Source organism: Saccostrea cucullata, unplaced genomic scaffold (assembly GCF_032062105.1).
Source record: "Saccostrea cucullata isolate Sc308-1 unplaced genomic scaffold, CSIRO_AGI_Scuc_v1 ctg50, whole genome shotgun sequence".
Taxonomy (NCBI): domain Eukaryota; kingdom Metazoa; phylum Mollusca; class Bivalvia; order Ostreida; family Ostreidae; genus Saccostrea; species Saccostrea cuccullata.
This window is the reverse complement of record NW_026931583.1, coordinates 307,681-326,837: the sequence shown is the minus strand read 5'-3', so window position 1 is coordinate 326,837 and position 19,157 is coordinate 307,681. Positions and strand designations below refer to the sequence as shown.

General features: G+C 43.0%; 1 protein-coding gene across 1 annotated transcript in view; it reads left to right on the top strand.

Annotated features, from left to right (window-relative positions):
• LOC134233068 (titin-like) overlaps window positions 1-19,157 on the top strand; it is a 177,995-nt gene that overhangs the window by 83,979 nt on the left and 74,859 nt on the right. Inside the window, 8 exon segments of the mRNA XM_062715064.1 lie at window positions 64-260; window positions 387-552; window positions 5,354-5,988; window positions 6,616-6,748; window positions 7,760-14,518; window positions 14,600-17,909; window positions 17,911-17,951; window positions 17,954-18,985. Coding sequence (XP_062571048.1) covers window positions 64-260; window positions 387-552; window positions 5,354-5,988; window positions 6,616-6,748; window positions 7,760-14,518; window positions 14,600-17,909; window positions 17,911-17,951; window positions 17,954-18,985 — 12,273 coding nt within the window.

The following is a 19,157-nucleotide window of genomic DNA, read 5'->3' as shown; positions in this document are numbered from 1 at the left end:
ATTAAATGTATCTTAAACATTAACAAATAGTCATCATGTGATATATTCACTTCATTATTTCAGAAGTGGAAAAAACAACCGAGGAAGATCTAGCCTTGAATGAGGTTGAATATGACATTACAGTGAAAGACAAGGGGGTTGCTGAAGCTCCCCGTTTCAAAAAGACCCTCCATCAACAGTTTGAGGCTGTTGAAGGATCATCAATAGCAATTGAATGTGAAGTAGCTGGAGAGGAGACACCAGTTGTAACATGGTACCAGGTAAACATAGTACTAGCCAGTATATTATTTCACACTTGAAATTTCTTATAAGTTCTGCTCTAGCAAAAAATTATCAGTATTAAATAGTAATTGATGAAATAGTAAGTTGCTTTTTTATATTTGAAGGATGAAGAGCCTATCACTCCAGATGAGCACTTTGTTACAGAATTTGAACACGGTGTGTGCCGCCTGACTATTCGCAACGTGTTCCTTGAGGATGAAGCAGAGTACAAGTGTGAGGCTCGTACTAGTCATGGTGTCATCAGTACTGTTACAGAACTTTTCGTGGAAAGTAAGAATCACCACTTGATATGGCAACTTGCACTCCTACAGTTGCTTTTTTCCACACACATTAGAACAAATAGTGTTGGATTCAGCAATATCCCACAGGCTTTTATTTGTCTAAATTAACAGAAAATAATATAATAGTTTTTTTGGATTGTTTCTCAAATAACACTTTTTAAAACGGAACTTCTTATTAATGGAATACTGTGAGTGTTTTGCTGGTCCAAATTCCTTATGCAGTTTTCTTCAAATCTGACCTCATACTGCACATAACAATCTTTGTGTGATGTTTTACAACAGAAACCCTGATAATTGGTTTTATAACCTACCTTCTCTAGACCTGTTCTTGTCTAAATTTGTCAGATTTTAAAGAAAACATGCCTATATAGTTGCTTTGTAGTTAGGTATAGTTTCTACACTGTAGTTTTGTAGCAGGCTTGCTTTGACTTGAGTCATAGAAGTAAACATCGTTAAATTCAGTATATGAACCTTCAGCATCAAATTTCATGGCATTTAACTGTAGCTATGAATGTGTATTATGTGCAATGAATGACAACATTTGACTGAAGAAATTCTAAAGCCACATTGTCCAAAATTGTGTCATCATAACTTGTTTTGGGTTTTTTACACGTTTTAAATTTTGTATTTATTTTTTTTTAAATGGGTGACCCTTAAATGACGAGAAAATTGAAGTAATGAAAGTTAATAATAAAGAAAATATGTCTGGAAAGATTACCAAACTTGAAAGTTATTTTTTAAAAAAAAGGTAATATTTCATGAAAACTTCTTTACCTAAAATAGTCATGACCCTACTTTTAGTTTTCAAGTATTTAATATTGAAATCAGAATAATTAAGGTGTAGGCATATTATACAATGTTTTACTTTGAAATAAGATTTGGGACAAAACTTATCCAAAAAATGAAATTTTCTTTTTAACGCATTTCTTTAAATACTTGAATGGGAGCTTTTTGTATTTTTGATGATTTTTCAGAATAAAATTATTTTGAATAATCTTAGTTGTTTTTTTTATTTTTGCATGGTGTGAGGGAATGTGGGTAATTAAGGTGTGTGCTGCCCCTGACAATGTGGCTTAGTATTTTATTAAAATCAAAATCATGTCATTCATTGCATCATAATTTTTTTCATGCAAACAATATTTCATTTGTTTCTTTGCATGGTGTTAGAATATAGCTAAAATTTTGTCTTCTCCCAAATATAATTTAAGTAAGAGATCTGCTTTGCCCACTAAAATTATTTTAATATTTTTCTTTATGACATTACATTGAAAAAATTATTTTTTCATCCATCTGTGTAAAGTATGTATATCTCATTGTCATATTGCAGTGGCATATTTCATGAAATAGATAACCCATTTACTCTGTTCCGTTTGTCTAGAGTCGAATGCTGGTGCTTGTGTCTTACTGCATGAAGAAGTCTACAAACTTGAAGTTTATGTCGAAATGCACTGGAAAAAAGTTCCAATCCGGACACTACCCCAAAAGTGACCACTGCTTAGTTTTGTTTTGTTGACTATTTTACCAAATAATGGACTATTGTTTTTAGGATTGCTTGCAGCTCCTTGTTAACCCCTTTTGATCTCACAAACATATCAGACAGAGGAATACTTTCATCTGTACTGGTTGCACTTGGTTACAAATTTTCGAAGAGAGTAATATATATCAAAAGATAACCAAATTGTCAGCCATTTACAGAAAAAAAAATGTTTCAAAGTTGAATTTGGTTCTTTGTTGGTAGATGTCACGTTAGCCAATATAAGTTATCCAAGTTAAATTCCTGATTGGTTAGATCTCACTCCTAGCAACCCCATAGCTGTAGAAAAAGTAGAATTATAGATGCACATAGCAATCATTCCAGTATATTTAGATTGAGCATTGTTAGCTGTTGTGGTGTCCCTAATTGTACGGGTAATTCTGATTTTTAACAAAGAATTAAGAAATTGTATTAAACATTCAAATTATATTTTTTATATTCATTATTTTGTTCAAATATATTTTTTAGCATTAAAATATTTTATAATATAATCTTGAAACAATACAAAAATAAAATACTAGTAATGCAATTTTCAGAAAATCCTGAAAAATACTAGAAAAAAATAATTTCCTTTATAGTGTTTCAGTCTGGTGCTGAGAGTGAATCTGACCAATCAGGTGCTTTATTACAAGATCATGTGACTTGTCCCACTGAAAATATGCCAGTTTTAGATTGGCAACCCAATTTAGCCGACGATGAAAGCATGAATTTACTGCTTTTAATATTACTTTTTATTTTCATAATTTGGAAAATTGCCAATTGGATTTACAGTTTTGGTAGCTGTTTCTTGTACTGTATTCTCTTTAGTTTTGGACTCTAATTCAGCAATTATGAAACATATTTTGTTTTGAAAAAATCTGTATGATGAATTACAGGACGTATATCTATTAGGTTTAGATTTTGGTTATCAGTTAAGTTTAGATTTTGATCATTATTTAATATATTGCATGGTCAGCAATATGAATTTCAATTATTACCTTATTTTTGGTTTTATTTTGTTTGTGCATTTTAATTTATTTTGTAAACATTTGTTTTACAAGCAAGTTACTTTAATTTATCAAGAAATGCTATATTCATAGCTTGATGTTTGTCAAAATCAATTGTATCCACTGTCAGGAAAACTCAGGGATCAGAGAATGAATGATGCATATAATGATCTTGCTTTTAAAACATATGTAAAACATAACGCAGGTGAGCTTATATGATAAGCACACATATTTATAATACCTGCATATGGAGTTTAAATGACTCATGATTCTGGATAGTGCAGTTGCATAAGGACAAATTTAAAAATTTGTTTATGAAATTGTAAAGACTAAGGACTTCTTATCCTCTACCTGTAAAGGACCAAATAAAATTCTCAGTGAAAGCAGTTGTCTCGTCTAATTTCTTGTGCATGTTTTTGTGCATTCCTGTGTTGTAATTTCCTGTCAGTTATCTGCATGATCCAGAATCTGTTTTATGCTTTCAATCATACCTTTGGTCTACAGTATTATAGAAAAGAAACAGATCCAGATCTTTCCCTAATGTTGTCAACATTCTGACAATCATAAAATTGTTAATACTCTTGAGAAATTAAAAGGGATGTACTACTCTGTACAAACTAAGCTCACCTGCATTTCAGAAGTAAACTATTTAAATATGTTTTATTTCACTGTTTGTAGTGTCTTTTGCAAGCTGTAATGTTTTAGTTTTCTGTTCCTGCTCTTTTTAACAGGTTGTGCACGTACAAAAAATAGTTTTCCCAGAAGAGTTTGAATTTCCTTATATTTTCCTGTTACATTCTTCTTGTAAAACAAGATTTATTTTTATATGTTTATTGTCTGCAGAATGTTACTTGGTAATTTTAATATGTTATTTTTGGTGTGCATATTTGATTTGCACTAGATGTGCACTACATGTTGTTTTCACTTCACCACCCAAGATTAGATGCTGTGGAATTATCATTGTTCATGGGATACCAGTATTTACGGATTTCAGTGTCAACTTAACCAAACAAATTTATACCATTACAAACGAAAACTTCTGTTATTGTTTTACTTTATTGAATCCTATTTATAAACAAGTTATCCATGAAATAATGTCTTCATGAACTAGTGAAACTTTGACCTCCCTGAATTAAAATGATTCCACAGTTATGTCTAAACATAAAAAAAACCCAATATTAATTGTTATGCATTGATTGTAATTTTTATAAGAATTCAGGAATGATGTTAAGTAAAATTGGAAGTCTGAACTAAGATTAATTTCAGTCATTGCTATTGTATGGATATAAAACAATTTCCTGAATTCTTTATCATGTACTAATGCATGTATTAAGTTTTTATAGATGATACTCTGCAAAGCATGCCTCTGGAATGAAAATGGAAAACAAAAAAGGGAAGAATTGATTAAAGGAAACAACAACAAAATCTGTCCCACTTTTGCTGCCAGATGTACTTTCCTACTTACAAACTTTATATATAAGATATGTTTGAGCCATTACCTTTGCTACAAACTTTGTTTGCTACCACTAGGAATGTCAGTGGTAATCATTCAATGGTATTGGTTCAAATAATATGATATCATATGATTTCTTAGTTTGAAGCTTGAGTAAAAAAGTACTTTTGACAGAAGGGGTCAGAAAGGTAATAAAAAGGATGTTTGATAAAAACCAATAGAGAAAGGTCTAATTTCTTTACCAAGAATTGTGAATATGAAGTGGTACTTTCTCGTCAGTTTGAAATGAACAGTTGCTAGAAGTGATCATTTGCATTTGAATTTAAATTTATTTGCACAATGATTAAAATTTTGTAAATTTCTTTAATGGAGTTCTTATGATTTATTAAAATTTAAAATCGTACCATAATTAATCATTTTGGACCATTCTTCTATATACTAGTTATACATGGAATACCTTATGAAAGTAATTCTTGCACTTTGTTTACAACCACTTTCATCCTTTCATCATGTTTCTATTTTTTCTCCTAATTTGGCAATTCATTACATTATATAAGAAGCAATACAAATACAAGGTAAATATTAAGTAAAAGTCTGATTTAAACTATCATTGAATTAGTAACCCAAGAAAGATTGGATACCAATTCTAAAAATTAAAATATTTTCCTGCAATGTCTGATTATACAAGTCTTTCCATAATGTCCAGTATATTCTCATTGAACAATAAGTAAAATTGACTTGAAGAGAACAAATGGATAGATACCTAGTATTTGAGATAAATCATGAACACTTTATAACTTCAATTTTCTTCTAATAGAAGAGCTTCCCAAGAGTGAAGAGGAAGCTCAGCCCTTGCCAGAGGTCAAAGAAAAACCAGATTTATTGGAGGGTCTAGATGTACAGGCCACAGAAAAGTTGGCCCCAGAAAAATCTGAAATCACACCAATTGAATCCACAGGAAGTGATGTTATCACTTCTGAGACGGAGGAAGTTTCTTTCGAGATTGTGTCTGCGGAGTCGGCTGAAACTGCTCCGCTGGAAATCACAGTTCAGACTGAGTCAGCTCATCCTGAGAAGACAGGGGTCCCTCTGAAGGCAGCAGTTCCAGAGGTCTCTGAGGTCGTTGCCAAGGAGACTGAGGAAATGATTAGTGAGGATGTAAATCAAGAGACACCTAGGGAGGAAGTCATTACAGAAAAGGAACTGCTCAGGCCTGAAGAGGAACTCCCTGTATCACAGAAAAAGGAATTGGAGATAAGTTTCGATGAAAAGGATGAAGCTGCACCTGAAATCCCCAAAGGGGAAGCACCTGTTTTTACTTCAGTGTTAAGAAAAATAGCTGTTCCAGAAGGGAAACCTGCCCAATTTAGGTGTGTTGTCACTGGAATCCCACGACCAAATATTGTTTGGCTGTTGGATGATGCAGTGATAGAAGATTCAACAACATACCAGGTACGTGTATTTAAATTCTATGGTCAATAATCCTTAAATGCCTTCTAAATACGTTCAGTATATAACAAAAATATGACACAATATTTAAGTTTTAGGGTAATATGTAATTGTTATCCATTTAAAGCTGACTGTGCCTTAATGGTCAACAGTAGTTATTGCAGGATTAGATTTTCACATGTTATACATAAAAAGTAGAATTTTATAAAGTCTTTATAATAAACAGTCAATAATTGTATTTTAGCAAACATTCCTTATTTCATGACATTTAACAAAGCAAAGTATGTGCACATTGGCAATCCTTTCAAGATCTGAATGGAATGTCAATCATATGTTGTTGTTTTTTTAAATATTATTTTTTTAAAATCTTGATTAATCTTGATCATCTAATTATAAGAAACAAGCTTCATACAATCTTAATAATAAATGTATATTCCTCACCAACTGTTGGACATTTTTGTTTCTGGAGTCCCAGGAAAGGCTGGCCATGTTAGGTATAGCCTGAAAAAAATTCATGATACTCACGTGACTATTAAATTCCATGAGGCTTTCACTGTTATTTGATCTAATTAAATGCTTGTACATAGACTCTGGAATTAAATAAGTGCATGTATAATGTATTGCTTTTAGACTGAGTATAACTCAGATGGAACATGTACACTGACTATAGACAAAACAATCAAAGAGGATGAAGGTGAATATGTTTGCCAAGCCACAAACCAGGAGGGTGCTGCATCCACTATGGCTGAGCTGGTTTTAATAGGTACATATTAAAATCATTTTTATGTAATTCTTTTCTTTTTTTGTAAAGTACTTTAAATAAAATTTGACTGAACTGATAGTTTATAATACCTTTTAACAAATTCAAAGGATAATATTACAGATTTATTTTATTTACCTATTCAAGGCAAATGAAATCTAAGTGTACTGCAATAAAATAGTTATGTACATGTATGCGTAAATTACAATTGCATGTACTATTGTGTAATCATGCATTTAGTCCAAATAATAAATCAGTTAACCTTGTACAATTAACATTTGTATGGATATTAAGAATCTTAGTATAAAAAATCAACCCAGCCCCACTCCCCCGACATCATTATGACAAATACTTTCTAAATAATCAAAAAAAAAAGCACTATTTAACCCTATTTTAAAATGCAAAGAATAATGAATAATAAACATCTCATCTTTCTTTTTTTATGTCCTGCCATTATTGTGGCTAAGAAATATTTCCATGTCCCTTTTTTGTCTTTCAGTCCTTTCATCTTTCCATTTGTTAAACTGCATTAAGCTCAGTATCAATAAAAAGAAAATCAATATATTTTATAAACCTTACATGCTCATACATGTATATATATTGCTGAGATTCATTTAATTCGATAACTTTAAACTTTGACCTTTCTGTATTCCTCAACCTCAATTTTTCTTGAACTTATCTTATTGTCAGTTTCAAAGAAACCATTAAAAATTTGTTCTTATGTTGGAATATGTTTATGAAATCAATAGGATTGGACCCTGGTGTGTTTGTGTCTTATATACACATGATAAGTTGTTAAATAAAATTGAGTGGGTTTTTTTAAAAAAATATACTTTTATGAAGGGTTCATTTAAATGGGTCTTTCCTATGCTGATTGAAAGAAAAGCACAGGTTTGATTTCATCCATTAAAGAAATTTCCCAAAGAGGAAACAAAACTTAAACCTTAAAATGCAAGACTTTCACCTTACAGTTTTGATAGAAAAGGAAATCATTGCATTTTATGGGATTTAAAGACATAATTTTCATTTGGAAATCCTTTATTCAGATGCAGAGAACCTTAAATCTTATAAATCCCTCTGAGGAAGTCAAAGCAGAACTGGGTGTGGAAGAAGCCCCTGAAGTCGTTGAGGAGGAAGCCGAGGCCGAATTCGCTCCCTCTGAAAAGAGGGCAGAGGAAGTGGGTGTTGAACTCACAGCTGAGCAAGCTGCTGAGATGGCCAAGACCGAAATCACTGAGGAAGTGAAACCCACTGAAGCACCCAAAGAGAAAGTGGGCATAGAAATCACCGCTGCTGAGACAGTCGAGGCGGTGGAAGAGAAACCCACTGCTGAAATCCCGGCGCCTGAAGAACAGGCTGTACAAATAGCAGTCAGCGCCGAGGAGATAGCAAAGGAAGAAGTCTCACTCGAAATCGAAACCAAAGAACAACCCGAAACTGAAATGATTGTAGAAATTCCAGAGGAGAAACCCTCTGAGGAAGTCAAAGCAGAACTGGGTGTGGAAGAAGCCCCTGAAGTCGTTGAGGAGGAAGCCGAGGCCGAATTCGCTCCCTCTGAAAAGAGGGCAGAGGAAGTGGGTGTTGAACTCACAGCTGAGCAAGCTGCTGAGATCGCCAAGACCGAAATCACTGAGGAAGTGAAACCCACTGAAGCACCCAAAGAGAAAGTGGGCATAGAAATCACCGCTGCTGAGACAGTCGAGGCGGTGGAAGAGAAACCCACTGCTGAAATCCCGGCGCCTGAAGAACAGGCTGTACAAATAGCAGTCAGCGCCGAGGAGAGGCCAAAGGAAGAAGTCTCACTCGAAATCGAAACCAAAGAACAACCCGAAACTGAAATGATTGTAGAAATTCCAGAGGAGAAACCCTCTGAGGAAGTCAAAGCAGAACTGGGTGTGGAAGAAGCCCCTGAAGTCGTTGAGGAGGAAGCCGAGGCCGAATTCGCTCCCTCTGAAAAGAGGGCAGAGGAAGTGGGTGTTGAACTCACAGCTGAGCAAGCTGCTGAGATCGCCAAGACCGAAATCACTGAGGAAGTGAAACCCACTGAAGCACCCAAAGAGAAAGTGGGCATAGAAATCACCGCTGCTGAGACAGTCGAGGCGGTGGAAGAGAAACCCACTGCTGAAATCCCGGCGCCTGAAGAACAGGCTGTACAAATAGCAGTCAGCGCCGAGGAGAGGCCAAAGGAAGAAGTCTCACTCGAAATCGAAACCAAAGAACAACCCGAAACTGAAATGATTGTAGAAATTCCAGAGGAGAAACCCTCTGAGGAAGTCAAAGCAGAACTGGGTGTGGAAGAAGCCCCTGAAGTCGTTGAGGAGGAAGCCGAGGCCGAATTCGCTCCCTCTGAAAAGAGGGCAGAGGAAGTGGGTGTTGAACTCACAGCTGAGCAAGCTGCTGAGATCGCCAAGACCGAAATCACTGAGGAAGTGAAACCCACTGAAGCACCCAAAGAGAAAGTGGGCATAGAAATCACCGCTGCTGAGACAGTCGAGGCGGTGGAAGAGAAACCCACTGCTGAAATCCCGGCGCCTGAAGAACAGGCTGTACAAATAGCAGTCAGCGCCGAGGAGAGGCCAAAGGAAGAAGTCTCACTCGAAATCGAAACCAAAGAACAACCCGAAACTGAAATGATTGTAGAAATTCCAGAGGAGAAACCCTCTGAGGAAGTCAAAGCAGAACTGGGTGTGGAAGAAGCCCCTGAAGTCGTTGAGGAGGAAGCCGAGGCCGAATTCGCTCCCTCTGAAAAGAGGGCAGAGGAAGTGGGTGTTGAACTCACAGCTGAGCAAGCTGCTGAGATCGCCAAGACCGAAATCACTGAGGAAGTGAAACCCACTGAAGCACCCAAAGAGAAAGTGGGCATAGAAATCACCGCTGCTGAGACAGTCGAGGCGGTGGAAGAGAAACCCACTGCTGAAATCCCGGCGCCTGAAGAACAGGCTGTACAAATAGCAGTCAGCGCCGAGGAGAGGCCAAAGGAAGAAGTCTCACTCGAAATCGAAACCAAAGAACAACCCGAAACTGAAATGATTGTAGAAATTCCAGAGGAGAAACCCTCTGAGGAAGTCAAAGCAGAACTGGGTGTGGAAGAAGCCCCTGAAGTCGTTGAGGAGGAAGCCGAGGCCGAATTCGCTCCCTCTGAAAAGAGGGCAGAGGAAGTGGGTGTTGAACTCACAGCTGAGCAAGCTGCTGAGATCGCCAAGACCGAAATCACTGAGGAAGTGAAACCCACTGAAGCACCCAAAGAGAAAGTGGGCATAGAAATCACCGCTGCTGAGACAGTCGAGGCGGTGGAAGAGAAACCCACTGCTGAAATCCCGGCGCCTGAAGAACAGGCTGTACAAATAGCAGTCAGCGCCGAGGAGAGGCCAAAGGAAGAAGTCTCACTCGAAATCGAAACCAAAGAACAACCCGAAACTGAAATGATTGTAGAAATTCCAGAGGAGAAACCCTCTGAGGAAGTCAAAGCAGAACTGGGTGTGGAAGAAGCCCCTGAAGTCGTTGAGGAGGAAGCCGAGGCCGAATTCGCTCCCTCTGAAAAGAGGGCAGAGGAAGTGGGTGTTGAACTCACAGCTGAGCAAGCTGCTGAGATCGCCAAGACCGAAATCACTGAGGAAGTGAAACCCACTGAAGCACCCAAAGAGAAAGTGGGCATAGAAATCACCGCTGCTGAGACAGTCGAGGCGGTGGAAGAGAAACCCACTGCTGAAATCCCGGCGCCTGAAGAACAGGCTGTACAAATAGCAGTCAGCGCCGAGGAGAGGCCAAAGGAAGAAGTCTCACTCGAAATCGAAACCAAAGAACAACCCGAAACTGAAATGATTGTAGAAATTCCAGAGGAGAAACCCTCTGAGGAAGTCAAAGCAGAACTGGGTGTGGAAGAAGCCCCTGAAGTCGTTGAGGAGGAAGCCGAGGCCGAATTCGCTCCCTCTGAAAAGAGGGCAGAGGAAGTGGGTGTTGAACTCACAGCTGAGCAAGCTGCTGAGATCGCCAAGACCGAAATCACTGAGGAAGTGAAACCCACTGAAGCACCCAAAGAGAAAGTGGGCATAGAAATCACCGCTGCTGAGACAGTCGAGGCGGTGGAAGAGAAACCCACTGCTGAAATCCCGGCGCCTGAAGAACAGGCTGTACAAATAGCAGTCAGCGCGGAGGAGTGGCTAAAGGAAGAAGTCTCACTCGAAATCGAAACCAAAGAACAACCCGAAACTGAAATGATTGTAGAAATTCCAGAGGAGAAACCCTCTGAGGAAGTCAAAGCAGAACTGGGTGTGGAAGAAGCCCCTGAAGTCGTTGAGGAGGAAGCCGAGGCCGAATTCGCTCCCTCTGAAAAGAGGGCAGAGGAAGTGGGTGTTGAACTCACAGCTGAGCAAGCTGCTGAGATCGCCAAGACCGAAATCACTGAGGAAGTGAAACCCACTGAAGCACCCAAAGAGAAAGTGGGCATAGAAATCACCGCTGCTGAGACAGTCGAGGCGGTGGAAGAGAAACCCACTGCTGAAATCCCGGCGCCTGAAGAACAGGCTGTACAAATAGCAGTCAGCGCCGAGGAGAGGCCAAAGGAAGAAGTCTCACTCGAAATCGAAACCAAAGAACAACCCGAAACTGAAATGATTGTAGAAATTCCAGAGGAGAAACCCTCTGAGGAAGTCAAAGCAGAACTGGGTGTGGAAGAAGCCCCTGAAGTCGTTGAGGAGGAAGCCGAGGCCGAATTCGCTCCCTCTGAAAAGAGGGCAGAGGAAGTGGGTGTTGAACTCACAGCTGAGCAAGCTGCTGAGATCGCCAAGACCGAAATCACTGAGGAAGTGAAACCCACTGAAGCACCCAAAGAGAAAGTGGGCATAGAAATCACCGCTGCTGAGACAGTCGAGGCGGTGGAAGAGAAACCCACTGCTGAAATCCCGGCGCCTGAAGAACAGGCTGTACAAATAGCAGTCAGCGCCGAGGAGAGGCCAAAGGAAGAAGTCTCACTCGAAATCGAAACCAAAGAACAACCCGAAACTGAAATGATTGTAGAAATTCCAGAGGAGAAACCCTCTGAGGAAGTCAAAGCAGAACTGGGTGTGGAAGAAGCCCCTGAAGTCGTTGAGGAGGAAGCCGAGGCCGAATTCGCTCCCTCTGAAAAGAGGGCAGAGGAAGTGGGTGTTGAACTCACAGCTGAGCAAGCTGCTGAGATCGCCAAGACCGAAATCACTGAGGAAGTGAAACCCACTGAAGCACCCAAAGAGAAAGTGGGCATAGAAATCACCGCTGCTGAGACAGTCGAGGCGGTGGAAGAGAAACCCACTGCTGAAATCCCGGCGCCTGAAGAACAGGCTGTACAAATAGCAGTCAGCGCCGAGGAGAGGCCAAAGGAAGAAGTCTCACTCGAAATCGAAACCAAAGAACAACCCGAAACTGAAATGATTGTAGAAATTCCAGAGGAGAAACCCTCTGAGGAAGTCAAAGCAGAACTGGGTGTGGAAGAAGCCCCTGAAGTCGTTGAGGAGGAAGCCGAGGCCGAATTCGCTCCCTCTGAAAAGAGGGCAGAGGAAGTGGGTGTTGAACTCACAGCTGAGCAAGCTGCTGAGATCGCCAAGACCGAAATCACTGAGGAAGTGAAACCCACTGAAGCACCCAAAGAGAAAGTGGGCATAGAAATCACCGCTGCTGAGACAGTCGAGGCGGTGGAAGAGAAACCCACTGCTGAAATCCCGGCGCCTGAAGAACAGGCTGTACAAATAGCAGTCAGCGCCGAGGAGAGGCCAAAGGAAGAAGTCTCACTCGAAATCGAAACCAAAGAACAACCCGAAACTGAAATGATTGTAGAAATTCCAGAGGAGAAACCCTCTGAGGAAGTCAAAGCAGAACTGGGTGTGGAAGAAGCCCCTGAAGTCGTTGAGGAGGAAGCCGAGGCCGAATTCGCTCCCTCTGAAAAGAGGGCAGAGGAAGTGGGTGTTGAACTCACAGCTGAGCAAGCTGCTGAGATCGCCAAGACCGAAATCACTGAGGAAGTGAAACCCACTGAAGCACCCAAAGAGAAAGTGGGCATAGAAATCACCGCTGCTGAGACAGTCGAGGCGGTGGAAGAGAAACCCACTGCTGAAATCCCGGCGCCTGAAGAACAGGCTGTACAAATAGCAGTCAGCGCCGAGGAGAGGCCAAAGGAAGAAGTCTCACTCGAAATCGAAACCAAAGAACAACCCGAAACTGAAATGATTGTAGAAATTCCAGAGGAGAAACCCTCTGAGGAAGTCAAAGCAGAACTGGGTGTGGAAGAAGCCCCTGAAGTCGTTGAGGAGGAAGCCGAGGCCGAATTCGCTCCCTCTGAAAAGAGGGCAGAGGAAGTGGGTGTTGAACTCACAGCTGAGCAAGCTGCTGAGATCGCCAAGACCGAAATCACTGAGGAAGTGAAACCCACTGAAGCACCCAAAGAGAAAGTGGGCATAGAAATCACCGCTGCTGAGACAGTCGAGGCGGTGGAAGAGAAACCCACTGCTGAAATCCCGGCGCCTGAAGAACAGGCTGTACAAATAGCAGTCAGCGCCGAGGAGAGGCCAAAGGACGAAGTCTCACTCGAAATCGAAACCAAAGAACAACCCGAAACTGAAATGATTGTAGAAATTCCAGAGGAGAAACCCTCTGAGGAAGTCAAAGCAGAACTGGGTGTGGAAGAAGCCCCTGAAGTCGTTGAGGAGGAAGCCGAGGCCGAATTCGCTCCCTCTGAAAAGAGGGCAGAGGAAGTGGGTGTTGAACTCACAGCTGAGCAAGCTGCTGAGATCGCCAAGACCGAAATCACTGAGGAAGTGAAACCCACTGAAGCACCCAAAGAGAAAGTGGGCATAGAAATCACCGCTGCTGAGACAGTCGAGGCGGTGGAAGAGAAACCCACTGCTGAAATCCCGGCGCCTGAAGAACAGGCTGTACAAATAGCAGTCAGCGCCGAGGAGAGGCCAAAGGAAGAAGTCTCACTCGAAATCGAAACCAAAGAACAACCCGAAACTGAAATGATTGTAGAAATTCCAGAGGAGAAACCCTCTGAGGAAGTCAAAGCAGAACTGGGTGTGGAAGAAGCCCCTGAAGTCGTTGAGGAGGAAGCCGAGGCCGAATTCGCTCCCTCTGAAAAGAGGGCAGAGGAAGTGGGTGTTGAACTCACAGCTGAGCAAGCTGCTGAGATCGCCAAGACCGAAATCACTGAGGAAGTGAAACCCACTGAAGCACCCAAAGAGAAAGTGGGCATAGAAATCACCGCTGCTGAGACAGTCGAGGCGGTGGAAGAGAAACCCACTGCTGAAATCCCGGCGCCTGAAGAACAGGCTGTACAAATAGCAGTCAGCGCCGAGGAGAGGCTAAAGGAAGAAGTCTCACTCGAAATCGAAACCAAAGAACAACCCGAAACTGAAATGATTGTAGAAATTCCAGAGGAGAAACCCTCTGAGGAAGTCAAAGCAGAACTGGGTGTGGAAGAAGCCCCTGAAGTCGTTGAGGAGGAAGCCGAGGCCGAATTCGCTCCCTCTGAAAAGAGGGCAGAGGAAGTGGGTGTTGAACTCACAGCTGAGCAAGCTGCTGAGATCGCCAAGACCGAAATCACTGAGGAAGTGAAACCCACTGAAGCACCCAAAGAGAAAGTGGGCATAGAAATCACCGCTGCTGAGACAGTCGAGGCGGTGGAAGAGAAACCCACTGCTGAAATCCCGGCGCCTGAAGAACAGGCTGTACAAATAGCAGTCAGCGCCGAGGAGAGGCCAAAGGAAGAAGTCTCACTCGAAATCGAAACCAAAGAACAACCCGAAATGAAATGATTGTAGAAATTCACCCTCTGAGGAAGTCAAAGCAGAACTGGGTGTGGAAGAAGCCCCTGAAGTCGTTGAGGAGGAAGCCGAGGCACTCCCTCTGAAAAGAGGGCAGAGGAAGTGGGTGTTGAACTCACAGCTGAGCAAGCTGCTGAGATGGCCAAGACCGAAATCACTGAGGAAGTGAAACCCACTGAAGCACCCAAAGAGAAAGTGGGCATAGAAATCACCGCTGCTGAGACAGTCGAGGCGGTGGAAGAGAAACCCACTGCTGAAATCCCGGCGCCTGAAGAACAGGCTGTACAAATAGCAGTCAGCGCCGAGGAGAGGCCAAAGGAAGAAGTCTCACTCGAAATCGAAACCAAAGAACAACCCGAAACTGAAATGAAAGTCGTTGAGGAGGAAGCCGAGGCCGAATTCGCTCCCTCTGAAAAGAGGGCAGAGGAAGTGGGTGTTGAACTCACAGCTGAGCAAGCTGCTGAGATCGCCAAGACCGAAATCACTAAGGAAGTGAAACCCACTGAAGCACCCAAAGAGAAAGTGGGCATAGAAATTGCTGAGAGGAGGCGGTGGAAACCCTCTGAGGAAGTCAAAGCAGAACTGGGTGTGGAAGTCAAGCAGAACTGGGTGTGGAAGAAGCCTGAAGTCGTTGAGGAGGAAGCCGAGGCCGAATTCGCTCCCTCTGAAAAGAGGGCAGAGGAAGTGGGTGTTGAACTCACAGCTGAGCAAGCTGCTGAGATCGCCAAGACCGAAATCACTGAGGAAGTGAAACCCACTGAAGCACCCAAAGAGAAAGTGGGCATAGAAATCACCGCTGCTGAGACAGTCGAGGCGGTGGAAGAGAAACCCACTGCTGAAATCCCGGCGCCTGAAGAACAGGCTGTACAAATAGCAGTCAGCGCCGAGGAGATAGCAAAGGAAGAAGTCTCACTCGAAATCGAAACCAAAGAACAACCCGAAACTGAAATGATTGTAGAAATTCCAGAGGAGAAACCCTCTGAGGAAGTCAAAGCAGAACTGGGTGTGGAAGAAGCCCCTGAAGTCGTTGAGGAGGAAGCCGAGGCCGAATTCGCTCCCTCTGAAAAGAGGGCAGAGGAAGTGGGTGTTGAACTCACAGCTGAGCAAGCTGCTGAGATCGCCAAGACCGAAATCACTGAGGAAGTGAAACCCACTGAAGCACCCAAAGAGAAAGTGGGCATAGAAATCACCGCTGCTGAGACAGTCGAGGCGGTGGAAGAGAAACCCACTGCTGAAATCCCGGCGCCTGAAGAACAGGCTGTACAAATAGCAGTCAGCGCCGAGGAGATAGCAAAGGAAGAAGTCTCACTCGAAATCGAAACCAAAGAACAACCCGAAACTGAAATGATTGTAGAAATTCCAGAGGAGAAACCCTCTGAGGAAGTCAAAGCAGAACTGGGTGTGGAAGAAGCCCCTGAAGTCGTTGAGGAGGAAGCCGAGGCCGAATTCGCTCCCTCTGAAAAGAGGGCAGAGGAAGTGGGTGTTGAACTCACAGCTGAGCAAGCTGCTGAGATCGCCAAGACCGAAATCACTGAGGAAGTGAAACCCACTGAAGCACCCAAAGAGAAAGTGGGCATAGAAATCACCGCTGCTGAGACAGTCGAGGCGGTGGAAGAGAAACCCACTGCTGAAATCCCGGCGCCTGAAGAACAGGCTGTACAAATAGCAGTCAGCGCCGAGGAGAGGCCAAAGGAAGAAGTCTCACTCGAAATCGAAACCAAAGAACAACCCGAAACTGAAATGATTGTAGAAATTCCAGAGGAGAAACCCTCTGAGGAAGTCAAAGCAGAACTGGGTGTGGAAGAAGCCCCTGAAGTCGTTGAGGAGGAAGCCGAGGCCGAATTCGCTCCCTCTGAAAAGAGGGCAGAGGAAGTGGGTGTTGAACTCACAGCTGAGCAAGCTGCTGAGATCGCCAAGACCGAAATCACTGAGGAAGTGAAACCCACTGAAGCACCCAAAGAGAAAGTGGGCATAGAAATCACCGCTGCTGAGACAGTCGAGGCGGTGGAAGAGAAACCCACTGCTGAAATCCCGGCGCCTGAAGAACAGGCTGTACAAATAGCAGTCAGCGCCGAGGAGATAGCAAAGGAAGAAGTCTCACTCGAAATCGAAACCAAAGAACAACCCGAAACTGAAATGATTGTAGAAATTCCAGAGGAGAAACCCTCTGAGGAAGTCAAAGCAGAACTGGGTGTGGAAGAAGCCCCTGAAGTCGTTGAGGAGGAAGCCGAGGCCGAATTCGCTCCCTCTGAAAAGAGGGCAGAGGAAGTGGGTGTTGAACTCACAGCTGAGCAAGCTGCTGAGATCGCCAAGACCGAAATCACTGAGGAAGTGAAACCCACTGAAGCACCCAAAGAGAAAGTGGGCATAGAAATCACCGCTGCTGAGACAGTCGAGGCGACAGTCGAGGCGGTGGAAGAGAAACCCACTGCTGAAATCCCGGCGCCTGAAGAACAGGCTGTACAAATAGCAGTCAGCGCCGAGGAGAGGCCAAAGGAAGAAGTCTCACTCGAAATCGAAACCAAAGAACAACCCGAAACTGAAATGATTGTAGAAATTCCAGAGGAGAAACCCTCTGAGGAAGTCAAAGCAGAACTGGGTGTGGAAGAAGCCCCTGAAGTCGTTGAGGAGGAAGCCGAGGCCGAATTCGCTCCCTCTGAAAAGAGGGCAGAGGAAGTGGGTGTTGAACTCACAGCTGAGCAAGCTGCTGAGATGGCCAAGACCGAAATCACTGAGGAAGTGAAACCCACTGAAGCACCCAAAGAGAAAGTGGGCATAGAAATCACCGCTGCTGAGACAGTCGAGGCGGTGGAAGAGAAACCCACTGCTGAAATCCCGGCGCCTGAAGAACAGGCTGTACAAATAGCAGTCAGCGCCGAGGAGAGGCGAAAAGAAGAAGTCTCACTCGAAATCGAAACCAAAGAACAACCCGAAAGTGAAATGATTGTAGAAATTCCAGAGGAGAAACCCTCTGAGGAAGTCAAAGCAGAACTGGGTGTGGAAGAAGCCCCTGAAGTCGTTGAGGAGGAAGCCGAGGCCGAATTCGCTCCCTCTGAAAAGAGGGCAGAGGAAGTGGGTGTTGAACTCACAGCTGAGCAAGCTGCTGAGATCGCCAAGACCGAAATCACTGAGGAAGTGAAACCCACTGAAGCACCCAAAGAGAAAGTGGGCATAGAAATCACCGCTGCTGAGACAGTCGAGGCGGTGGAAGAGAAACCCACTGCTGAAATCCCGGCGCCTGAAGAACAGGCTGTACAAATAGCAGTCAGCGCCGAGGAGAGGCCAAAGGAAGAAGTCTCACTCGAAATCGAAACCAAAGAACAACCCGAAACTGAAATGATTGTAGAAATTCCAGAGGAGAAACCCTCTGAAGATCAAAGCAGAACTGGGTGTGGAAGAAGCCCCTGAAGAGGAGGAAGTGGGAGGGCAGAGGAAGTGGGTGTTGAACTCACAGCTGAGCAAGCTGCTGAGATCGCCAAGACCGAAATCACTGAGGAAGTGAAACCCACTGAAGCACCCAAAGAGAAAGTGGGCATAGAAATCACCGCTGCTGAGACAGTCGAGGCGGTGGAAGAGAAACCCACTGCTGAAATCCCGGCGCCTGAAGAACAGGCTGTACAAATAGCAGTCAGCGCCGAGGAGATAGCAAAGGAAGAAGTCTCACTCGAAATCGAAACCAAAGAACAACCCGAAACTGAAATGATTGTAGAAATTCCAGAGGAGAAACCCTCTGAGGAAGTCAAAGCAGAACTGGGTGTGGAAGAAGCCCCTGAAGTCGTTGAGGAGGAAGCCGAGGCCGAATTCGCTCCCTCTGAAAAGAGGGCAGAGGAAGTGGGTGTTGAACTCACAGCTGAGCAAGCTGCTGAGATGGCCAAGACCGAAATCACTGAGGAAGTGAAACCCACTGAAGCACCCAAAGAGAAAGTGGGCATAGAAATCACCGCTGCTGAGACAGTCGAGGCGGTGGAAGAGAAACCCACTGCTGAAATCCCGGCGCCTGAAGAACAGGCTGTACAAATAGCAGTCAGCGCCGAGGAGAGGCCAAAGGAAGAAGTCTCACTCGAAATCGAAACCAAAGAACAACCCGAAACTGAAATGATTGTAGAAATTCCAGAGGAGAAACCCTCTGAGGAAGTCAAAGCAGAACTGGGTGTGGAAGAAGCCCCTGAAGTCGTTGAGGAGGAAGCCGAGGCCGAATTCGCTCCCTCTGAAAAGAGGGCAGAGGAAGTGGGTGTTGAACTCACAGCTGAGCAAGCTGCTGAGATTGCCAAGACCGAAATCACTGAGGAAGTGAAACCCACTGAAGCACCCAAAGAGAAAGTGGGCATAGAAATCACCGCTGCTGAGACAGTCGAGGCGGTGGAAGAGAAACCCACTGCTGAAATCCCGGCGCCTGAAGAATTAAAATCTATATTTTTGAGTTTGGAAGAACTGCAGCACTATGCTGTATGTTGATGTACTCAAACTGAATGCTTGTCATTTTATTTCTGTCAGATAAGCAAATAGTTTCCTTTTTAATTAAATTTAATTCTAATCAGTAACATATAAATAGTTGATTTTCAGTGTCTCAAAACAGTGATATTTCAAAAATCATGAGGTCTGACTATATACTCACATGATAA